At 46.7% G+C, this 21,527-nt stretch overlaps 10 protein-coding genes across 10 annotated transcripts; 6 read left to right on the forward strand and 4 right to left on the reverse strand.

The window, feature by feature from the left end:
• Positions 1-110: 110 nt before the first annotated feature.
• Positions 111-2,190, forward strand: N7469_008756 (TLD domain-containing protein; the record flags this gene model as incomplete). The annotated part of the gene is made up of 3 exons (XM_056647674.1): positions 111-153; positions 316-1,752; positions 1,826-2,190. 3 exons carry the CDS (start codon positions 111-113, stop codon positions 2,188-2,190), a joined length of 1,845 nt encoding a protein of 614 aa, XP_056497439.1.
• Positions 2,191-2,457: 267 nt separating this feature from the next.
• Positions 2,458-4,456, reverse strand: N7469_008757 (uncharacterized protein; the record flags this gene model as incomplete). Its single annotated transcript, XM_056647675.1, has 2 exons — positions 2,458-3,109; positions 3,192-4,456. The coding sequence occupies 2 exons, from the start codon at positions 4,454-4,456 to the stop codon at positions 2,458-2,460; spliced, it is 1,917 nt and encodes a 638-aa protein (XP_056497440.1).
• A 31-nt stretch (positions 4,457-4,487) lies between these two features.
• N7469_008758 (uncharacterized protein) lies at positions 4,488-4,988 on the reverse strand (the record flags this gene model as incomplete). Its single annotated transcript, XM_056647676.1, has 2 exons — positions 4,488-4,644; positions 4,708-4,988. 2 exons carry the CDS (start codon positions 4,986-4,988, stop codon positions 4,488-4,490), a joined length of 438 nt encoding a protein of 145 aa, XP_056497441.1.
• Positions 4,989-5,116: 128 nt separating this feature from the next.
• Positions 5,117-6,698, forward strand: N7469_008759 (alpha/beta hydrolase; the record flags this gene model as incomplete). The annotated part of the gene is made up of 5 exons (XM_056647677.1): positions 5,117-5,325; positions 5,379-5,452; positions 5,503-5,703; positions 5,767-6,576; positions 6,634-6,698. Coding segments are annotated over 5 exons (1,359 nt in total), but the record flags the coding sequence as incomplete, so codon positions are not given.
• A 411-nt stretch (positions 6,699-7,109) lies between these two features.
• Positions 7,110-8,165, reverse strand: N7469_008760 (alpha/beta hydrolase; the record flags this gene model as incomplete). Its single annotated transcript, XM_056647678.1, has 2 exons — positions 7,110-7,958; positions 8,034-8,165. The coding sequence occupies 2 exons, from the start codon at positions 8,163-8,165 to the stop codon at positions 7,110-7,112; spliced, it is 981 nt and encodes a 326-aa protein (XP_056497443.1).
• A 916-nt stretch (positions 8,166-9,081) lies between these two features.
• Positions 9,082-10,459, forward strand: N7469_008761 (Cytochrome P450 E-class group I; the record flags this gene model as incomplete). Its single annotated transcript, XM_056647679.1, has 4 exons — positions 9,082-9,153; positions 9,208-9,728; positions 9,777-10,065; positions 10,136-10,459. 4 exons carry the CDS (start codon positions 9,082-9,084, stop codon positions 10,457-10,459), a joined length of 1,206 nt encoding a protein of 401 aa, XP_056497444.1.
• Positions 10,460-10,658: 199 nt separating this feature from the next.
• N7469_008762 (Zn(II)2Cys6 transcription factor) lies at positions 10,659-12,174 on the forward strand (the record flags this gene model as incomplete). Its single annotated transcript, XM_056647680.1, has 3 exons — positions 10,659-10,773; positions 10,830-10,887; positions 10,992-12,174. The coding sequence occupies 3 exons, from the start codon at positions 10,659-10,661 to the stop codon at positions 12,172-12,174; spliced, it is 1,356 nt and encodes a 451-aa protein (XP_056497445.1).
• Positions 12,175-12,719: 545 nt separating this feature from the next.
• Positions 12,720-13,064, forward strand: N7469_008763 (uncharacterized protein; the record flags this gene model as incomplete). The annotated part of the gene is made up of 1 exon (XM_056647681.1): positions 12,720-13,064. One exon carries the CDS (start codon positions 12,720-12,722, stop codon positions 13,062-13,064), a length of 345 nt encoding a protein of 114 aa, XP_056497446.1.
• Positions 13,065-14,036: 972 nt separating this feature from the next.
• Positions 14,037-16,802, forward strand: N7469_008764 (OPT family oligopeptide transporter; the record flags this gene model as incomplete). The annotated part of the gene is made up of 9 exons (XM_056647682.1): positions 14,037-14,342; positions 14,397-14,957; positions 15,031-15,147; positions 15,207-15,488; positions 15,542-15,805; positions 15,867-16,044; positions 16,123-16,159; positions 16,227-16,413; positions 16,464-16,802. 9 exons carry the CDS (start codon positions 14,037-14,039, stop codon positions 16,800-16,802), a joined length of 2,271 nt encoding a protein of 756 aa, XP_056497447.1.
• Positions 16,803-17,817: 1,015 nt separating this feature from the next.
• N7469_008765 (homeobox domain-containing protein) lies at positions 17,818-19,731 on the reverse strand (the record flags this gene model as incomplete). The annotated part of the gene is made up of 4 exons (XM_056647683.1): positions 17,818-18,176; positions 18,243-18,892; positions 18,952-19,089; positions 19,160-19,731. The coding sequence occupies 4 exons, from the start codon at positions 19,729-19,731 to the stop codon at positions 17,818-17,820; spliced, it is 1,719 nt and encodes a 572-aa protein (XP_056497448.1).
• Between the last annotated feature and the right edge of the window lie 1,796 nt (positions 19,732-21,527).

Consider the following 21,527-nt stretch of genomic DNA (forward strand, 5'->3'; position numbering starts at 1 on the left):
CGATCTACTTTGAATCTTGAACGTGGTATCTGATATTTTGATAAAGTTACATTCGAAGCTATTGGACGAAACGAAACTGTCAAAACATCCCCTCATTGATACTTGCAACAATGGGTGCGGGCCAGTCGAGCGAGTATAGTGGAGCGTCTCCAGGTGAGTACAAAGCATGACATGAAGCTATCCATAAGTATACCAGTCCAATAGTAGTTATTGGACACGTATATACACGTTCAACGCCAGCATTAATCCACCCCCCCTGCTCTTTTTCTTATTGATTGGTGTATATCAAGGGCCATCTATCTAACTTCTGTATAGAGGAACTAAGCTACGCTCTAGCGGAGCGATTTGCAACAAAATGCTTCACTCCACTAGAACTCACTCACTTCAAGGATAACTTTTACTCCCGAGCTGCAGAGCAGGGAGGTCTTCGCTATTGGAATGAGAAGACACTCTCCGATTTTCTCGGCATCCCAGATGGGAGCTTTGCGGCCGCTCATGAGAACCCCTTAGATGCAGGCCCGGTCATCTTTCGCATGGTTTCGTATTTGGGAGCATTTCCATTTCAAAATACGATGGCACCAAGTGTATTGACCTTTGAGGCCATTGTAAAGGTGGTAGTTCTGTTGACGGAGCGCTATGGGAAAGCCCTGCGACGAGGACGGAAAGATCGGATTAAATTGCTCTTTGGAAGTTTGGCGGATGTTGGTAGAAAAGAGATTGTGGAATCTGATGCTGGAAAAGGTGAAGTGTCGGCGGAAGATGACGGGGTTGGTACTCAACATGCCAACTCCCATGCGCCTGGCTTTTCAATTGATGAGCCCGCAAACGACGACTACGAAGAAGACGAAGATGATGATCTTGCACTTGCTGCGCTGGAATCATTGGATGCGATTGAGGTATTTAAACATGATCATCGAGTGGATCGGACTGTCTATGAGACTAGTATCTCGCTTGATACATTCCGTCGACTTCTTATGTTGTTACTTGTCATTGCGCCTTTGAAGTCTCTTGAGTCTGTTAGGACTTATACCTCTGATCTCAGCAACGAGAAAATAGAGGAGATTCGAAAGGAGGCAGATTGGATCATTTCGGCATTTTCTCCTCAGGATATTGATGGCGGCATTTCATACAAAGCATTTGCTAGCACGATATCTTCTTCTTTGCCGTATCTTTTCGACCCCCTCACACCATTATTCGAACATATGCTTTTTAGCAGAAACTTGAATCTTTCGCAAAAACGACACTTGGATACAACCCTCGAGCAAGAGACCCTTGAGAAACCCGAAGAGATCCCTCCACCAACATCAATCATCCTACCAGGAAGTTTCGAGTCCTCCATTCTCAACTCAACTCTTATATCCCATCTATCGTTCTTCTTACCAACAGCATCATCGTCTATCAATCTCTTCCGCTCCGGAATCCGTCTGCATCCCGTATTCTCAACAGCCGCACATGGCTCTTCACTAACATCCTTCTCTCACAACGTCATGACCTGGCAATCACCATCTCTCCTCCTACTCCAAGGAATGCCAGAGACCCCAGACTCAAATTCAGACCAAGAACTCATAACACTGGGTGCATATCTCCCCCAACCTTGGAAATCACCCTCATCCCACCCCTCATCACAATCTCCAACAACACTCCCATGTCTCTTCCAAATATCCCCACAACACAAACTCCTCCCAGGAAACCCCTCCCCATCCATAGAAAAACAATCCAACACCCCACAAGCTTGGTTCTCTACAATATCAGGTCTAGCAATCGGCTGTCAAATCCCCCCCATCCTCACGCACAACACACGTCAATCCCAAACCTCACGGTGCAGGAAGTCTCACCATAGACGTGAATCTCGAGAGTGCAGAATTCTCCACCGAACCTGTCGGCCACGAGGGTGTTTTCTTACCACCCTGCAATACATTACCTAATGACTCTTCTACAAAAGTCAAGATAGATATCTACTCTTTGGAGATATGGGGTGTTGTTCCTGGTCCAGAACAGGGTTCGGATGAAGGCGGTGCTAGTGCTGTCCAGATGCAGCGTGCAAAGTGGGAATTCGAGGCTAGAGAGGCGGAGCGTAGGAGGAATATTAATATTAAAGCTGGGACGGGTGGGGATTCGGCGAAGGAGAGTGCTAGGTGGTTATTGGAGACGGCGGGAATCATTTCTGACCATGGACAGTATGATCATTAGGGATGAGTTTTGGAAAACGTCTACACTGCAGCTTTCTGGCAAATTGCTACCTTTTTGGATTGTTATTGGTGACAATTTTTTGAATTTCATGTTACAACTAGTCTTTTCGAAGACGTCTCGTTATACGCATTGGACATGCCGTAGTCGATAGTAGTAGCACAGTAGCATTCAAGAAGGTCGATGCTGATTTTCATCATATAGAATTTTACATTAGATAATAATACAATTGGCCTGACCAAGCGACAACCAACTCATACTTTCCCCAACTCAAACGCGTAGAGGTGGCAGACCACTGGGTGCACCATATATCTCCAAAAGTTCTTCCTCCTCTTCCACAGGGGCAGTAGTCTCGACTTCAGACTCTTCCTCCACGGGCTTAGCAGGAGTTGCGCGCGAAGATCGATTGCGAGCAGTGCTATTCGCCCCCAAGGCAGGAGTGCCTTCTGATTCAAACCCTTCAAGCGCCTCCTCGCGCGGCAAACGCAAGGCAGGAAATCCATCTGGAGCTCGCTCAGCCCGGTCCATGATTTCGTTCATGTATTTTCGAACCTCATCTGCTGGTTTGACGACGCGAGTCAAAGGTTCCAGGATTTTAGGGCTCTGAGCGTGAATACGGAAGGTCACAGGCTGCCAATATTCTTTCAGATTGACTTCCTTTGCAGCGGACTCGTTCGGGGTAGCAGGCGTGGCAGGAGTGTCCGTTGAGACATCGTTGGCTTTTGGATCTGACTTTTCAGATGGTCCTTGCTTTGGAGGCGTGTCTGTAGCGGCGGGTTGGCCTTGGGCTGGCGTGTTAGGAGGTGCCTCTTTGTCCTTTTCAACCTTCTTCTTCTTGGACTTGGAGCCCCCCCTTGTTTTTCCCACGAGCTGTGGCATTGTCTGGGGTGGTTTCAATGGGGAAAGGGGCGTTGGGATCGACCTTTCTAACAATCAAGAAAGAAGCCAGAATGGCGCATTCATTAGGAATCCACTCTAGTATTGTATGTTCCGGTAATAAATACCGATCCCCTGATCCCGCATGACCTGATGTACTGCTACCGTAGGGAGTCAGAGGCGATGTGAACTCAAAGACGACAGATTTATATCCTACACGCGCGGGCGGCGGAGGCGGACCATGTGGACGATAGTAGGGCGTCGGAGAGCCATATTGAGGTGGCCGTGATTGAAGAGGGGCCTGTGTACCTCCTGGGCCATAGGATGGCTGCTGGTAGGGTGGGTAAGGTGGCCCTGGTCGTGACGGTTGCTGATAGTTTGTAAGAGGTTGAGGAGGGCGAGCTGAAGGAGTTTGTTGTTGCTGAGGCATTCCAATTGGAGTAGAGCTGGGAAGTGGAGTTTGAGTCGAAGAGGGTGTGGATGCCGCAGGTTGTGATTGTGTTGAGTTTGCAGTGTTGGCCTGGGAGTTGCTTGACCCTGCTGCACCCGGCTCTTGTTTTACTACAGGCGTTGCGTTTGAGCTCTGTATCTCATTATTGGCCGGTTGAGTTTGTTCCTGGGCGGACTTCTCAGTTTGAGAGCCGGCTTGCGGCGCCTCTGCAGGCTTGAGGGCCGTGGTCGTCGTTGGTGTTGATACATTTGGTGCCGGGGATGCCTGTTGATGAGGCTCTTTGGATGGAGTCTGCGTCGGGGTAACCGACGGTAGATTTTGTGGTTGTGCCTGGGGCGCTTTGTTGGATTCTGGGACCGGCTTCTGCTGGGAATTGGGATTGGGGCTTTGTGCTGGTGCAGGAGTAGGAGTAGGCTTGCTTTGCGATGCGGGAGTTGCGGGTTGCGGTCGTCCCGGTATACCAGTGGCATTTTGTTGTTTTTGTTCCTGTTGCTCTCTTGCCTTGATGATCGCATTAAGCTCGTCGATGTGAGCTTGGAACGCACGAAGCTGTTCTTGCGAAGCTTGGCTAGAAGCAACCACTCGCATCAAAGCCTTCAGCTCTGGGTCCGCAGCTGCCCGGGTGGCAAGCATCTGAATGACGGGGTCTGGACTAGGCTTCGCGGGCTGTCCCGGTTGACCATTTTGCACTGGTGCAGGTCGTTGTCCCTGTTGATTCGGAGGTACCTGTGGGCCACGTTGCTGGTTCGGCGGGTGACTCCCCGGATATCCCTGCGCAGGCCGACCAGTTGGAGTCGATGGATGCGGAGGGCGTTTCTGCTGATTCGGATATGGTTGGTATTGTTGGAATGAGTTTGGGTGACCATAATGCACCATTGGCCGTTGCGGAGGGGCATATTGAATTTGTGGCGGCGCATTAGGATCCTTCACAGTATATATCATAGCATCGAATAAATGGGGCCCAATAGTGATATCACAAGGTCCAATCCTCGTCATAGATTCCTTTGGGGGGGTTGTTCTTCTCGATTTGTTCGCGTTTCGTCTTCTTCGGTTTCGTGTAGTAGCGGACTAAGATCCCTTCACTGAGCCATTTCTTCTTCGAGCGTTCCAAGGAGGCGAGTAGGACGGCACTACAAGAGGTCACCTCATGTTAGGATTATACATTAAATTGGGATTGTATCCTGGTTTCGAACCTTTCTGCGATGGACTGATACTCGTTCTCTGACAAAGTCGCGGATTGATGCACGCGCGTCACCGGTATGCCATCTCCATCTTTCAATTTGGACGGCAAGGGCGCTTCAACAGGCTCAGGAGGTGGAGTTGGAGCGCGAGGTGTAGGTGCCTTTTCCTTCTTCTTCTTTTTCTGCGACTGGGGTGTTGCTGTCACAGCCTCGGAGACTCGTCGCTTGGCCGCGGGCTCTCGCCCTGCGCGCGGGGGGGAGCTTGCGCTTCTCAGCCATTGGAACAAACCCATCCAAAAAGAACCCGGTTGACAAAAAGAAAGAAAAGAAACAAATGGCTGGATGGGATGTTGGGAAGAGATGAAATCGCGCAAGTTGCGGAGGGGAGGTTGAAGGGGGAAAAAGCGTGACGCGATAAAGTTGGGGCTTATCGCTGAGTCCTCCGCGGTCGACTTCAACTTCCACTTGTAACAATCCCCGACTCGGAAGGGGAAATCGTTCCAGGAATCACAGAACCGAGATGGTAGAATTGAAACCAATATTTAAGAAGGCCTATTGGTCCCTGGCGGCTAGTGGTCTGATATATGTGCTTTTCGTTTGCTCATTGACATTTCCCCAAGTCCAACGATTGTATTGATGTAACATTATTCAACCAGATTGTTCACGAACTTACATCTTTACAGCTTTTTGTACGCCAACAAGATTAATCCAACTCTATGGCAAGATGTCAATCAAGTTGAGAGCTTCGGGTTTTTGAGTACGTTATCTGAATGGCAGAGGTCGGAGAATTTATTGACTCTTTCGCAGATACTCAGGTCCAGCCTTTTAATCTGGGGACCCCTGACAATGAGACTCTATATGGTTGGCATTTGATGCCTCTGCATCTTTGCTATGAACATGAAGAAGAGCTTTCTAAGGACCCGCCATCTGGCCCTGCTGCGGACTATACGCAGACTTCTGCCTTTAAACTCCTGGCTAATGACCCGAATGCCCGAGTCGTGGTCTTCTGTATGTTTTCAGCTACCAATCACTTGAATTGTTCAAATACGCTGACATTGATCAACTTGGCAGTCCATGGGAATGCAGCCCATCTGGGGTCTGCTTCGCGGCCTCAAATATATAGCTCAATGTTGGCACTCTCCACTCCATCGAACCCCGTTCATGTCTTTGCACTTGACTACCGTGGATTTGGAATCTCTACAGGGAGTCCGACTGAAGAAGGAGTTATTACCGATGGTGTAACGCTTCTGAACTTCCTAACAGCCGGTCCCTATAATATCCGTCCCTCTCAAATTGTCATTGCTGGTCAGAGCCTCGGCACAGCAGTCACAGCAGCCGTGGCCGAAAGGTTTGCCTTTGGATCTCCGGACGAAACAGCTACTCAGCCTGCAATCAAAAACGCCGAGCCTTTCGCTGGTGTCTTATTGCTGGCGTCATTCAGTAACCTTCCCAGCCTTATTCAGTCATACAGTATCAAGGGACTCACCCCTCCCCTCTTATCTCCTTTGATCGGCTACCCTCGTTTCAAGAAATGGATCATCGGCCATACCGTGGACTACTGGGATACGGCAGCAAGAGTTGCGCGTCTCACCGGTATCCAATCTGTCAATCCTGATGCATCCAGCTTCCAATATACCAGCAAGGACCTTGACCTCACTATTGTGCACGCTCTGAACGATTTCGAAATCCCGTGGTATGAAGGCCGGCGTGTGTGGATTGCTGCTACCGGCGAGGAAGTCAAAGATGCCCCGGGAGCTCTGGTCCACGAGGAAATCGAAGATGGTAGGAGCAGAGAAGTTAAAGTCTGGGAGAACAAAATCACTGGGGAGAAGGGCAAAGAGGTGCTCAAGAGGGTGAGATGGGAGCGTGTACTATATGGTGGTATGTCAATACAGTATCCCCAAGAGGCCATGAATCACCGAACTAATTCGGTTATAGGACACAATAATGTTGCACAATTTTCAATTGCAGGCATGGCTGTCATGCGGGCTTTTGAAACCTGATATTCTCCGAACTTTCCTATATTCGCATGCTGAATGCATCAAGACGGTACATGTATCTGTATATTGATCAGAGTATATGTACAATCACCAGTATTTCAATTCTTACTACAGCAAATGATGTACACCGTGATCCAGGAGAATGCTAAGAGAAGGTGGTGGGCGACGAAGGTCCAAATACGGTTCCAGATTGAATTGGCAACGATCTTCCATGATAATATCCATTTATTAAAGCTTAACCAGGTAGTATATCGGAATTCCTAAGATGCTAGTAATCTCACTGTTTACTAGTGTCATATAGCTCTACACTTTTCATACAAAGCCTCCATTGGCGGCATCCTATTTGGGGCTCGACAGGTATAGCGTGAATAAGTGTGAATGTAAAATCTCCTAAGTAATCCATTGCGAACAGGTTCAAAGAACCATATTGGCAACAGCTCTGTCCAGAAACGCAGTGACACGCCGAAGACTGTCTTTCACGACATTGTCATCATATTCTCTATCTTTGGCCTCAATATCGATGTCATTTGTATCAAACCCGTGCCCTTGACCCTCAACAAGTTCCAAATGGACATCAATTCCAAGAGATTTCATTTTTCCAGCCACCGCAGTACTCTGTTCATATTCAACCAGCACATCATCAGTCCCATGCAACAGAACTGTCGGAGGGAAATCCGACTTCAACTCAAAAGAGACTGGAAATAGGACTCGATGTTGTTCAGGAATCGCGTTGATTCCCTGGGTGGCAATTTGGCTGGCTAGAGCTGGAATTCGTGTAAGTTGATCAGGATACCTAGCATCTTCATGCAAAGCACCAATCCATTTGAAGCGTTGATCGACTGAGGGGTTTGCCGGAAAAGTGTAGCCGTCAATCACTTTTCCATTTCTCGCGGCGACGTCAACTTCAATTAACGTTGCCGGTAGATTCGGAATCGGTGTTCGAAGAGGTGTACCCGCCTCTATGTATCTCTTGCATGTGGGATCGAGCATTCCATATACGGAGAGGACCGCAATGGGATTTGGAGATTCAGGGTGTGCTGCGGTGGCCAATGCAAGATACCCGCCTGCACTGGATCCAGCGATGATGATGCGGTCACTTATATGCTGGTAAACCCACTTAACTGCATCGACGGCATCAGAAAGAACTTCGAGACCAGATGCTTCGGGCATCAAACGATATGATGCCGTTGCATATGTCCACCCACGGGCATGGCATGCATTGATCAACCAATAAGGCGGAAAAGTCGTCTTCTCTCCGATGACCTAAGGTTGAAATTCAAGATTGTCAGTGACTCTGCCATGAAAAAGCCATAGGGGGAAATTATTTGGAGGTCAAACCAGGAATCCGCCATGGAAATGGATTACAACAATTTCGTTTATGGCGGCATTTCGCGGCTTTGAGACGTCAATTGTGAGAGCCAATCCGTCGGCAACCTTGAAGGTATGAGTGGTAAGTTCAGATAGCCTCATGATTGCGGTCATGATAAAACAGACACGAGGAACAAATCTCAGTATCTTAAATGATCAAGGTTTGCGTTTTCTCGAAGGACGAGCAAGACTTACTATGCCTTTTAGTAAAAATGATCTGTGCGCCGAGTCAAGCGTGTGGGTAAATCCCGCGGCAGAGATCGACCCGATGTATGGAAATGCCGACGGGAAGGGCTGATTACACCTTTGGCAAGATTCGCCTATTACGAGATTGAGTTCTCTAATTGATGCATAAAAGTTCATGAAACGAGAAATGCATTAACTCGAGTTCATCCTCGAATGTGGCGCGCCGCTCCATTTCAAACATATCAATGTTACTGTATCTATTTTTCGCTACTGTATACTCCACTGGTGTATTTTGGGTGTGGGGTATCCCGCGGGCCTGGCATGCCGGGTGGGTCAATGCCGCATTATGCTAGAGACCCGAATTTTGTTTTAAGGTTAGAACCTGTGGGTGAAAGCCGTGCTACCGTCGACGGGTGTCGAGTATAGTAGAGACATATAATATTTAGTAGGTGCAATTCCCTCTGGAACAACACTTTTCATTCCTTTTTGATCTTTCATCAATACGGTTTCCAGAACAGATATGCTTGTAACCTCCGCTCTCGCGATTGAAGACCTGTTAGGACCCGTCGGGGTAGCTTATGTAGTGGTCTGTGTCTTGGTTATAGGATATGGTTTTTACATGAGATTCCTCCATCCGCTTGCGCAATACCCCGGTCCAGCAGTGGCTTCTTTGACGAATATTTGGAAGGCATATTACGTTTATAAGCTCGTGCTCCATGAAAAACTGGTCGAGTTGCACCAACAATATGGTCCGGTGGTCAGAATTGGTCCTAATCATCTTCATTTTTGGGACGGCGAAGCCATTTCCACAATATACAGAGGTGGAAGAAAGATGGGGAAGACAGAGTTCTACGACGCTTTCACCGCATTCAATCCGAATCTATTTGGAGGCACTGACGAAGATGTGCGTGTTTCCGCAGACGCTCGTGTTAAATATCGACTTGCTTATAGGTGATAGGTTCATTCCATGCGTCGAAGACAGCTAGCACATGGATTTTCCCAGGCATCGATTGAGAACTTTGAGCCACTTATTAATGGCCAAATTCAAATTCTACTAGACAAAATACGAGCCTTTGCAAGCACGGGGGAGGTGTTTGATCTTAAGTCTACCATTTCATGTTTTGTGCTCGACATACTGGGTGAGGTTGCATTCAGCCGACCATTTAATGCACAGACAAAGGGAGACGCGGAAGAAATACATGCGATCAATGACCACCTCCTGTTGTCATGTGTGATTGGTGAAATGCCCCTTCAGGCATTGTCCAAAAAACTCGTCCGCTGGTCACCCATTCCATGGATGCGAAGACTTGTGAAGAGTAGGACTAATCTCAAAAAAAAGTGTTCTGAATGTGTCAGAAATAAGATTAACTGTGCCTCGAACCGTCGAGATCTGCTACAGAGTCTCGTCACTGCCAAAGATGTTGAAACCGGCGCAAGTTTAACTGAGCAAGAGATCAACTCAGAGGCCTTCGCTATGCTGTGAGTACTTCCTATAACTGAAAGAAATCGTATACTAACTAGAATCAGCGTTGCAGGATCTCATTCCACAGCCGGTACACTGACACTTCTTCTATGGCATATCTTCCACAACCCTGAAATTTGTGCCAAGGTTGTAGCTGAGATCTCCAGTAATCTGGATCCGTTGAAAGACAAGGATATTGCATATTCCATCAAGCGACTGGAAGTTTCTTTACCCTACACTATGGCATGCGTCAAGGAGAACTTTCGGATCAACCCAGTATTTACTATGCCCCTATGGCGGCGTGTCGGAACTCTCGGTGGAGCGATAATTGGAGAATTTGAAGTCCCATACGGTGTAAGTCGAAACTGCATATCATCTCAGCGAGAGGTTCTCGCCTATCAATACTGACAGCTATACATAACAGACCAATGTATGTATCTCAAATTACGCCCTCCATCATAACCCAGAGATCTGGGGTGAAGATCATGCAGTCTTTCGACCTGACAGGTGGCTTGGCAAAGATGAAGCCAGCCGGAGTCATTTCCTCATTCCATTCAGTATTGGGCACCGTATGTGCATTGGGCGAAATCTGGCTATGACAAATATCCTGAAGACTCTCACCACTTTAGTCAGTCAGTTCGAATTCGAGCCTGTATCGATATCTAGCACTGGTCAAATCCGAGTGCGCAGCTCTGGGATCGGGGAGATGGAGGGATTGTTTCAATGCAGAGTATCGGTGAAAGAATAGAGGCCGGCCATTTGCAAAGGTTACACTTGTATATAATTCGGTGCCATACTGTAATACTTTTCGCGGGGGATGAGTAATCCCCGCAATGATCGACTATGTACTGTAGAGAATAACCCAATGTTATCTCGAACTTCCCCGCTAAGTTCTCTCTGCTCCCCAATGATCTGGATATAAGCTTGATACTGCTCCATCACAAATGATGGAGGGGCTGAGTACGACGACTGGACAGGAGTTAGAATCCGTGCCATTCCGCTGTCCTGTTTGTTCTCAAGCTTTCGGAAAGTCTCAACATCTCAAGAGACATGCATCTATACGTATGTTACCTGTATCCGCACACAACGGCGTAGGGGTCACTATAAATCTCAACTAGTAGCCATCGGAACTCACTTAACACGGACTGATTTGTTGACAGACGTCGACAATAAGCCGTATAACTGTGGATTCTGTGACTCTGAATTCAAACGCAGGCAAGTCTACACGAGTTGACCCCTATCCACATTTGGCAGGGATTTGACTGACGTGAGTCCCACAGTGATACCCTTCGCCGCCACTGGAAATCCTGCACAGCTCGGTTGACATCTGGTGATCTAATGCCTCAGCGCAATCTATCGGGCAAGAGAAAGCAGGCATGTGATCGCTGTTCGGACCGCAAACGCGCCTGTAACCAAGGCAGACCATGTGCCGAATGTGCTCTCCGAGAGTCCGAATGTACATACACTCGGACGAAACGGAGGGCATTGCATGCTCCCACCATCGAAACCGATGTATTGGATAGTGAGGATGTCTCTCGAATTCCGAATCACCAGCAAAAGGTAGCCCTCGGGAATTGCCAATTGAAACATCAAATTGGATTTTCTAGTCGACGACAATTTGATTTCCTTTTGAAATTTACCCACGCTGCTGGTATCAATCAAGGGTACAACTGCAATCGATCATTCATGATGGATATAGCAGAAGCAGCCTCGTCAGATTCCGCAGATGACACCCTTCAAGCGAATCACGGAGCGTCGAACCCCTGGGATTATCTTTTGGAAGAGATTTTATTGTGGCCAGATGGTGGAAAAGGGCCGCTATCTCGTTTGAACAGCCCCTCAAGGACAGACCGTGCGATTGATGCTTTGAGCATTCAATGTGGACACATTTGGGAAATGTTTGCTCCTTTCTGTGGGCATATTACAGAGGACTCTATAAATATGGCTAGTGTGAAGAATTTCTTTTCGCCAGAACATGTTCTATACTCACTCGATATTTTCTGGGATCGCTGGTATCCTCATTGCCCAATCCTACACAGACCAACTTTCAAACCTGAAAGTTGTTCGCCTCTACTACTGGCAAATATGGTTCTCATGGGAGCCTGTACATCATCGTCCGAGGCAGATCACCGGATAGCGATCTCGCTGCTTGATATTGCAGAAACCATTGTTTTCTCTCAACCTATCTTTTTATCAACACCAACTACAAGAACAGAAAAACCTACAAATCAAAAAGACGATGAGCATACCACGGCCAAGATTAACATATTACAAGCAACATATCTGATCTGCATCATGCAGAAATGGGAGGGCAAAGATGAATCAAAAGTTCGCATTCAGCGTGATCAATTTACGAGGTTTGTCTCGGTACGCAAGCATCTTCATTATATCTACTTTTCCTGTACAGTCCTAATTCATGAAGGCAACGAGAGCTATGGGGCTATCCAGAGCTACGCACAATAATCAATTGATTGACTCGGACTTTGACGAATGCAAATGGCGAGAATGGATTCGAACAGAGGAAATCATCCGGTTCGTGGTTAACCCCGTCATATATATTTACTTTAATAAAGGATCAAAAAGACTGATCGCGACTCTTGACTTGTCTTAACAGAACATTCAATTATGTTTTCTTACTCGACTCCGGCTTTGTGATTTTTCACAACTCAGTACCACGAATGATGCTACAGGAAATGCAAATTGATCTCACATGCTCGGAATCCTGGTTTCAAGCATCTTCTCATACTAAATTTTTGCTTGCAGTTCGCTCAAATCCAGGACTCTCTTCCAGGCCCATTTCACTGGTGGACACCGTTCGTCGATTGTGCGCTGATGGTTCAAACCAAGCGACAGACTTTTTGAATGGGGCCAGCAAATTGAATTTGTTTACGATTGCAACCGGTGAGCTATTCTCCGCTGTTAAGGCGATCAGAGGAGCATTTGAATCTCGCTAACCTCTATCCTTAGCAAACCACGGTCTGGTATTTCATCAGAAATCTTCTTTATCTATGGTGCCGTCCTATGAAAATCCACTAAGGAATGCATTTGACCGATGGGAGATTGCCTGGCAATCAAATTCGTGCAGACTCCCAGATCCTGGACCATCACAGGATGTGGATGATTCTTACAAGAAGTGTGGCTTTATGCAGTATGCTGATGAGTTTGCTGGTTGGGCGCGTATCTCTCTCGAGCTATCTTACATGTCAATCAAGGACCTCAATGATCTTCCTGAAAAACTGACCGAAGGCCTCTATCATGGACGTGGTGATGCATTCGCTACGTTCGATCAAGCAGGCATGGGCCAAGTTGGAGATCTACTGTTGGCAGTCGAGAAGCTGAATTTGAATGTGTGAGGAATGTTTGGTGTGCAAACTTTTCCACATCGAAAGGTTCCTCAGATCCAATGCAAGTGCATCTCCCTCATTTAGCTCCAGAAAGATTTGTACACCTTCACCCTCATTAGGGGAATGGTAATACAAAAAACCAACAATATTCCGAACCCTCTAGCCGGCGTTTATAAAAAAAAAGTCCGACTCCTTCCTGTCTCAACCCGTCCATGTCAGGCCCGTCGGAGTTCCTCTCTTTCTCCGATGACTTTCCATTATAGGAACCAGCCCTAAACAAAAAAAAAAAAATTTCTGATTGGATCGTTGATTTCAGGCAAATATGACAACAGGGAAATTCTGGAAATCGTCGGATGTCAAAGCCACTCGATCGCGTCAGAAATTGACCGGATAACGCGAGATGGCAGCGCGGATGGCGTCAGGCAACTTTATAATAGTCACCTAGTTATCCAAATAGACAACCACTTGAAGAGATTTGCGAAATTATGGGAGTGAATCGAAGTGTGAATAGACAATACGTTCAATGTTGTGTTATCCGTCCTTCAGTTGAAGTACATCCATGTACATATCATGATGCGAAGCCATTGGTTCAAGATAAACCATCAAGTCACTAAATACCACAGCACGAACCATCTGCAACGCGAATGACGAATAGCTGACCCCAGATTTCGAGGTAGCATCCCTAAATCCAGAAAAGGAATGGTTACACCCTTTTGGGTCACATTAGGAAGAGTGTTGACTTCTCCAGAGAAGCCCGAGGCGAGTTAGTTCCTAGAAAAAGAAAATCACAAAGACCATTTCTTTTAAGCGCGATGGCTAATTTCCACCTTGAATGATATCAGTAACTTGCCTGACATTTATTCACGGTGTCTATTTTTCGCAGTTTAATCGCTATAAGAGGCATGCCTGTTCTAGCAATCGGAATGCACCATCATTTCAACCGGTCTTGCTAGGGGTATCTAGAGATTGACTACTACAATCATGGCTTCTCATATCGCCGTCTCATCTGAGAAGAGCTCCAATCTGTCTATCTCTGGAATAGAGACCCCAGATGAGAAGACGGCAGCTGTGAATGTGCTGTCTGGAGAACAAAATGCTAAATCCGACCAAGTTCCCAGCATTGAAAGTGATCGTGATAGCGCAGATGTGGTGATCATCACTGGTGCCGATGCTGCAACTCACCTGGTACCTTTACGTGATGATTTCGATAATGTTTTGACATTCCGAAGCATCATCTTGGCCACTGGACTCGCGTGTTTCCAAGCCGTCATGAACCAGATTTACCAAGTGAGTGAACTAATAAAGCTCATTCGGGGACTACAGGCTAACTTGAGCCTCCAGTTCAAACCTACCCTAGTCACCATCCAAGGAACTTTTATCGTTCTCATCTCCTACTTCGTGGGCAATGCATGGGCTCAATTACTGCCCCGAGGCGATAAATTCGAGTCGAAATGGAGAACGAAGAACGGTCAAGGAAAACTACCTTGGTGGATTCTTCTACTCAAGTTCGTCAATCCCGGCCCATGGTCTCTAAAAGAACACTCGATTACTGCCATCACTGCGAATTCAGCGTCAAATGTCTCCTCCGTATCTCAGGTATTCGCAGCACAGAACCTATTTTATAATCTCCCTCTTAGTGCAGCCACGATCATCCTGAGTACCATATCAATCGGACTTTTCGGTTATGGCCTTTGTGGTATTATGCGCCCTATTGCTGTCTGGCACACAGAAGCTGTGTATTGGAGTACTCTGCCCACCGTCAAAACCCTACAAGGGCTTCATTGGCAACAGGTGAAGAACTCGAAGCCTCTCAGGTACTTCTGGTATGCTTTCACGGGAATGTCTCTATATGAAATAATTCCGGCTTATATTTTCCCATGGCTAAACTCCGTCTCTATCCCGGTAGGTGAATGTACCCGCCCTGCTTTCAAGCAAGTAAATTACTTTTCGATTATCTATTAACTTGTCATTACAGTGTCTGGCTGCACAGAAAGCTACAGGTCCCAAGGCCGAAACGTTGACTAACATCTTTGGCGGAGCGACCAACAACGAAGGTCTGGGTCTGTTCTCTCTTTCATTTGACTGGCAATATGTAAGATCAATTCCTTGTATTTTATTCTATGGGACTTCCCATGGACGCTGACTCTATAGCTCACTTCATTCCAAACATCCCTTCCACTGAAGCTGCAGCTCCACCAGACAATAGGGTTTGGAGCTTGCTTCATCGCAATGATCGGAATCTACTACGGCAACGGATGGAATTCCAGATCTCTTCCTTTCATGTCGACAAGACTCCTCAACGCTAACGGTACAACATATCCTGTCGAAAGCGTATTTCCTGGGGGTGTGCTTGACGAGGCAGCTTTGTTCGAACATGGCTTGCCAAAGCTGACGGGATCCTTCGCCTTTGCGATGCTCATGGCAAATGCTGCGGTATGTATGACCCAGCTTATATTTATTTCAAAGTCAAAGACTAATGAAGATAGATCGGAGCCTTGATCGTCCACTGCGTCTTATTCTGGGGCAAGGATATCATTCGAGCCTACAAAAGTGCCAGAGAAGGACGATTCGATGATCGACACCACGAACACATGGCCAAGCATTACAAGGAGACGCCCTGGTGGTGGTATATTACCGTTCTTGTGGGTAGTTTTGTTCTCGGCTTGATTGTTGTTCTCAAAGAGAATATCACTCTACCAGCCTGGGCTTACGTGGTCTCCTTGATCGTGGGAATCATTATCGCGCCATTCGTAAGTCGCGCTCAGGCCGAGTATTCTAAAGATTAGTTATGCTGATGTTTTATTTTTTTAGAGCACTATTCTCTATTCTCGCTACGGGAATGGTATTGCAACGAACAACATCTCGAAAATGCTAGCAGGTCTTATGCTTCCTGGTCGTCCGATAGGAAACATGTATTTCGCGGCTTGGTCGCATAACGTAATCTCGAATGCTGTGAATCTTTCGAACGATCTGAAAATGGGCGAGTATCGTAAGTGGCATTCAATATCGTGAATTAATGGTCTAAAAATATGCAATTCGAGAAGGCTGGTACTAACGAAGTTTACAGTCAAGATTCCTCCACGAATCATGTTTCTCACTCAGATGTATGGGACCATTCTTGGGGGGATTCATCAACTACGCAGTCATGATTACTATTGTCACAAGTAACAGAGACCTTCTCGTTGATGGCAACGGAGACTCTTCCTGGAGTGGTGCAACCAGTCAGGCTTTCAACACGAACGCCGCGTCGTGGGCCCTATCCCCGTATCTTTACAAAATCGGTAAACAATACGAGATGGTTCCCATTGGCGTTGCACTCGGCGCTGGAGCGGTCATCGTCCACCGTGTTTTCTATCAGGTATGTAATATTCGATAATACATCCAAAATATCAAGCTAATAATCACAAGGTTATCCCTAAAATCGGCAACTTCGACGTGTCGGAAGTGAATATACCACAGTTCATTCAGTTCGCTGGTTATATCCCTTATAACCAAAGTCAGACCTGTGTTCTTCTAACATGGACAATTGCCGGTTTCTATGTTCAATACTATCTTCGCAACTACAAGCCACGAGTTTTCAAGGACTATTCGTATTTAGTCACCGGTGCATTCGATGGTGCCAGTCTGACCGTCCTATTTATCCTCTCATTCGCGGTCTTCGGAGCTGGTGGGAAATCACATCCATTTCCGTCCTGGTGGGGAAATAATGTGAATGGGAACTATGATTGGTGCCCTACTTCAGATTAAATGTTACCAGTAGAGCACTCGCGATGCTTGGCTCTAGTGTCATGTGAATCTGTTGAGGCATGACTTCAAATCTGTTGCTATAATGTAGTATCGGGAATAATGAAAAGGATTTGAAACGCTGGAGATCAGAATAAGATATTTTTGTTATTTAGTATTTCGGACATTATGGCTTATTTTAGGTATTATTAGGAGTAAAAATACTCAAAATTAAACTGCAACTTCGACTTCGAGTTCTAAATTATACACAGGGATCATGTATATTGTTACCATAGTATCCAGCCCTGGATGGATCCAGGGCTGGATACTTGAAAGACAAACGTAGTTACTTACTACAGTAGTACATAATACGATGGTAATGTATCTTGTTAATAAGCCTTGGAGTCAAAATCGAACTTTGAATTTTAATTCTCCATGAACGCTAAAGACGATATGCTCTCATGACAAACAACAGATCGTGAAGCATTGGAGTCTTGTTGCGTTTCAATTGTCAACTAGTAAAAGAAATCTAGGCTCATGTACAAATGTTTCACGGCACTCGGGACTGATAAAATCAACCATTTATAGTAGTGTATACAGAGAATGAGAGTAGTAATTAACATTAAAAATACTCTCTCTTGGTGAATGAGGCCAATGTAAATGTCCCAAAAATTAAGACGACAGAGCACAATATAACGACACACTGAACAACCGAACCCATGAATGACAATTTTACCGAATCCAAGAAATGCACACAGAAACAGATTTCAAAATGTTAAGGGGGAAAAAAGCGCAGGCGAAAACAAAGATAAAAGGGAGAACAGGAAAAGTATCAAAGACAAGGCTGGTGAAAAATTAAGATTAGAACACGCTGATGTAGATCAAATGGCCTGGTGGCGGAGTAAGGCAAACGAAGAGAGTAGAAAGTCGCTGATGCCAAGATGAGTTTGCAGGAAATCGAGACCAAATTTAATGGGCGTAACGTCGAGAGTATAGCTTTGGTCCTGCCCGCGTAGTATATCACTTCATATTCATGCCATTATTGCTGGATATAACTCGAGTAGTTAAAGGGTTGATTGTTGAATTTATTTCGGAATGTGTCGAGATTTTGTTGACTTTGCTGCATGGGATCTTGAGCAGTTGCACCGGACTCGGTTGAAGCAAATGAGGTAGGGAGGCTCAAGGTCGAAGAATTGGATTGTGTATAAGGTGTAGTTCCCATGGATGTAGCGGGACTAGCGTATGAATAGGGTCGATAGCCTTGTGATGCAGAGACAGGAAGTGACTGCAAAGAAGGCATTGGTCTTCCTTGTGGCATTTGTGAATTCATTCCAAGACCAGTATAATCCTTCGGTGTAGACATTGCAAGGTGAGACTGATAGTTCGGCGGTTGGGTACCTAATAATACTCTAGTTAGAAATGTTTTATTCAATTTTTTGGGTTTTTTGTGAGGTTGAAACAAACCGAGATTACCCATTTCATAATGCATTTGGTTCCCTTGTGATTCTGTGGGCGAAACTGATCCTTCAAAGGATTGAGACTGCTCGTAACCTGGCATCATTGCACCAGGATTTCGGGAGACACCATATTCCATCGGTTGTCGTCCATAAGGAAGCCCTTGTTGACCTGGGGCCGGAGGATACCTGCTTTGGAGATGCATTCCCGGGTGAAATGATGGTGGCTGAGAAGTCGCATCCGAGACACTATTAGACCGGGTGATCGAATAGTCACTTCTAATCGTCCTGTGAAGATCTGACATCGATGAAGATGCCACTGGACGTCCAAACATCATTGATGGCTGGGGTAGGCCATCTGTTCGCCCTTGCCCAGCAGAAGACATGTAAGTTCCCGCGGTAGATGCTGAGCTGAGAGGCGAGACAAGGTATTCATCCTCATTCGGGCGTTGAAAGCAATCCGTTCGCAGTGATCGTAATGCTGCGAAATCAGGATTTGGAACGCCATAATCGTGCGGAGATGCTACTGGCGTTTGACCGGTCGACCTGCTCTCGAAGGGTGTACGTAAAACCTTCGTCGTGTCGAAGTCATCTGGCAGCGCTCGCGATTTCAACATTCTCTCACGATCATTTGTTGTGAGTCGTTTGAGTTTCGCTCGTCTGAGGTGTGATACATGGTTAGGAACAATCCGAGCTCACTTTGGGGAGTGGAAAATTACCTATTTTGAAACCAAACTTGAACTTGGCGAGGTGTCAAGCCAGGGATTTCCCTAGATAAACGCTCTCGATGGGCCGCATCTGGATGTGCTTGGCGAGTAAACTCGCTCATAAGAAAGCGTGTTTGGTTGTGTGTCAACCTGGTCAAAGTAAGTACTGTGTTCCTGCAAGACTGGGACCTTCTCCGTGACGTCGCCTGGATCATCTTACCGAAATCGCTTCATCTTTTTCTTTTCTAATGATGGTGACTTGCTCTCTTCACCGTCATCGCCTCTCTCATCAGTGGGACTGACGGTGGACTCGTTGTCCTGGTCGTCCCTTGAGTCAAGACCCATTTGGGATGCATCTGATGCATCCCCCAAATAGCTTGACCCAGTTTGAGAAGACGACATTGAAAAATCACCATGACGCTTCTCGGGAACGTCCATTTGCACTCGAGGAAGTGTATTATCTCTTCCGGTTCCGGCCGGCTGGCTGAATATGCTTCGCGATGGGATTTCTCCCCCATAAGATGCCGAGCCAGCCGTGATCACAGGCGCTGAGGTGGTGGGGGCATTCTCGGCCTTTGCACCAGCCTGTTGCATCTCAATAGACCGCCCGGTTGAAGGAATACTCAATGCTAGTTCCCTTGGAACTGTCGATTGTGATGCGGACGTCCTTGGAAGTGAAGCCCGCTCTCCGTGACGACCTACCGCAGAAAAATGGGACGTAACAGCGGACAAGGGAGACGGAACTGGTGAAGATAAAGATGGCACCCAGAGACAAGGGCCGCCGATTGACATGTTCAGAGTCCGACTAAGCCCTCTTTCTTGGTGGGATCAAAAAGACAAGATTCAGATCAATATCAACGTCAATGTCCACGAAGATATGGAACCTGACGAAATTTCAAATCAAAAGCAAACAACACCCCTAGCAAAATAGAGGAGAAAAGGTAAAAAGGGACAAAATGAAACTAATGTCCTGTTTCCCCGAGATGAGACGAAGGTGGGTCTAATCGAAATGTCGGGGCGCTTGCGCAACAGACACAGGGTTCTGCAATTTAACGGAATGAAGGGTGCCGGATCAGTTAAGGCGTGGCCTCGGATGTATATCAGATCTGGTCAAAAGAGGGGGGATCCTCGAGATGAAGTGTGGGCTTCCGTAAGAGCCGATAGATGCAAGGTGCAAGGTTGAATGTGCAAACGACGTCAAGAAAGGCGGGACAACAGGCCACTTTGTGCTCCAAGTCCTGCTGGATCACAGTTCACCACTTTGGCTTCCTTCTATGAAGATCCTTACGTTGAGAGGTAGTGGACTGAGCACAAGAAAAAGGGCGTAGACCACTAAGCACTTGGCTTGCAAGGACTGGCAGCCAAGGTCAAAAGATGAGCAATTGGTCACCAGAGCCAAATATCTAGTGCCGAAAGAAAGAAGAAGAGGGGAGCGGGCCAAGCGAAGGCAGTGGAAATAGCGGTCGTCTTATGATAGTAAATGGACGCCCGCAGTGCCGCCAGGGTCCACAAGGAAAATAGAGATGGCTGCCGGATGAGTCCACTGGGAAAAGTCCAATATGATGACACCAGTAAGGAAGAAGATATACAGGTGGGTTTGTGAGATGACGATCTTGGAAACGGTCAATAACGGCCAAAGCTAGTTTGGAAATGACCGTTAGATCGAGAGAGATATTGATTGAACCGAGTGAAAGATAGAAAGATGGCGTCAAAGTTGGAGACGCCCAAAAAGAAGATTGACAAGCAATATTCTAAAAAAGATACTACTTGAAAAGAACAAGATGGGTGGGCCAGAAAAGGGAGTGTGCACACAACCTTGGAAGGTCAGGCTGGTCAGCAAATACCTACACGCACGTCTACTTGGCAGCGATCAGCGATCTATGGAGGCGAAGGATCCTCTTTGTGGATTAGTCCCAGAGATGTAACCCCGGGTTCCAAAACGGCCAGGAAACGGGAGTATCAGTCCTAAACCCGATCTTGCAAAGGATCATTCTGATACAGTTAACTAGTTTATTCCGTGTACACGTACTTCTTACACTTTGTCTTACTAGTTATTTTGTTCAAACTCAGGGTGTACCTGTCTATAAGGCTGGATTACTTTACGTTTCGGAGATAATACATCAACAATCCATAACCAAAGTACGGGGTCCAGCCTTGGAATCACCCTCCGGCACTATTAAACGTGCACCGAGCACATGGATCCTCTCTCTCCCTGTCCCCAGTCACGACTTATGACCACGGCCAGTACTGGGTCCTGTGGCAAATGGCGGTTCTGTCCGAGCTGAAAAAGAGAAAAAGGCCCCTCTTCTCCGGTGGAAACTTGAGATTCAGGACTGAGTCCTGGACCCAGACAAGCTCAAATGAACATTTGCTGTTGGCCTGATAGATTATAAACAAAATACTCCGTATTCTACACTTTAGGAGAAAGGGTTGATGGATCCCGGGGTCCCACTATGAGCCCACGAGGCGGACTCCATGGGCTATGGCTGTACATGCTTTACAATGCTTTTCTACCGAGACAGACATGAGCGTTCGCCCGCTCGCATGTCACGCCCACAGTAACGGGCAACTAGCGCTATGAGCGATAG

Source organism: Penicillium citrinum (assembly GCF_028827155.1).
Source record: "Penicillium citrinum strain IBT 23319 chromosome Unknown utg000008l:1.0-2707905.0:1.0-2709502.0, whole genome shotgun sequence".
Taxonomy (NCBI): Eukaryota; Fungi; Ascomycota; class Eurotiomycetes; order Eurotiales; family Aspergillaceae; genus Penicillium; species Penicillium citrinum.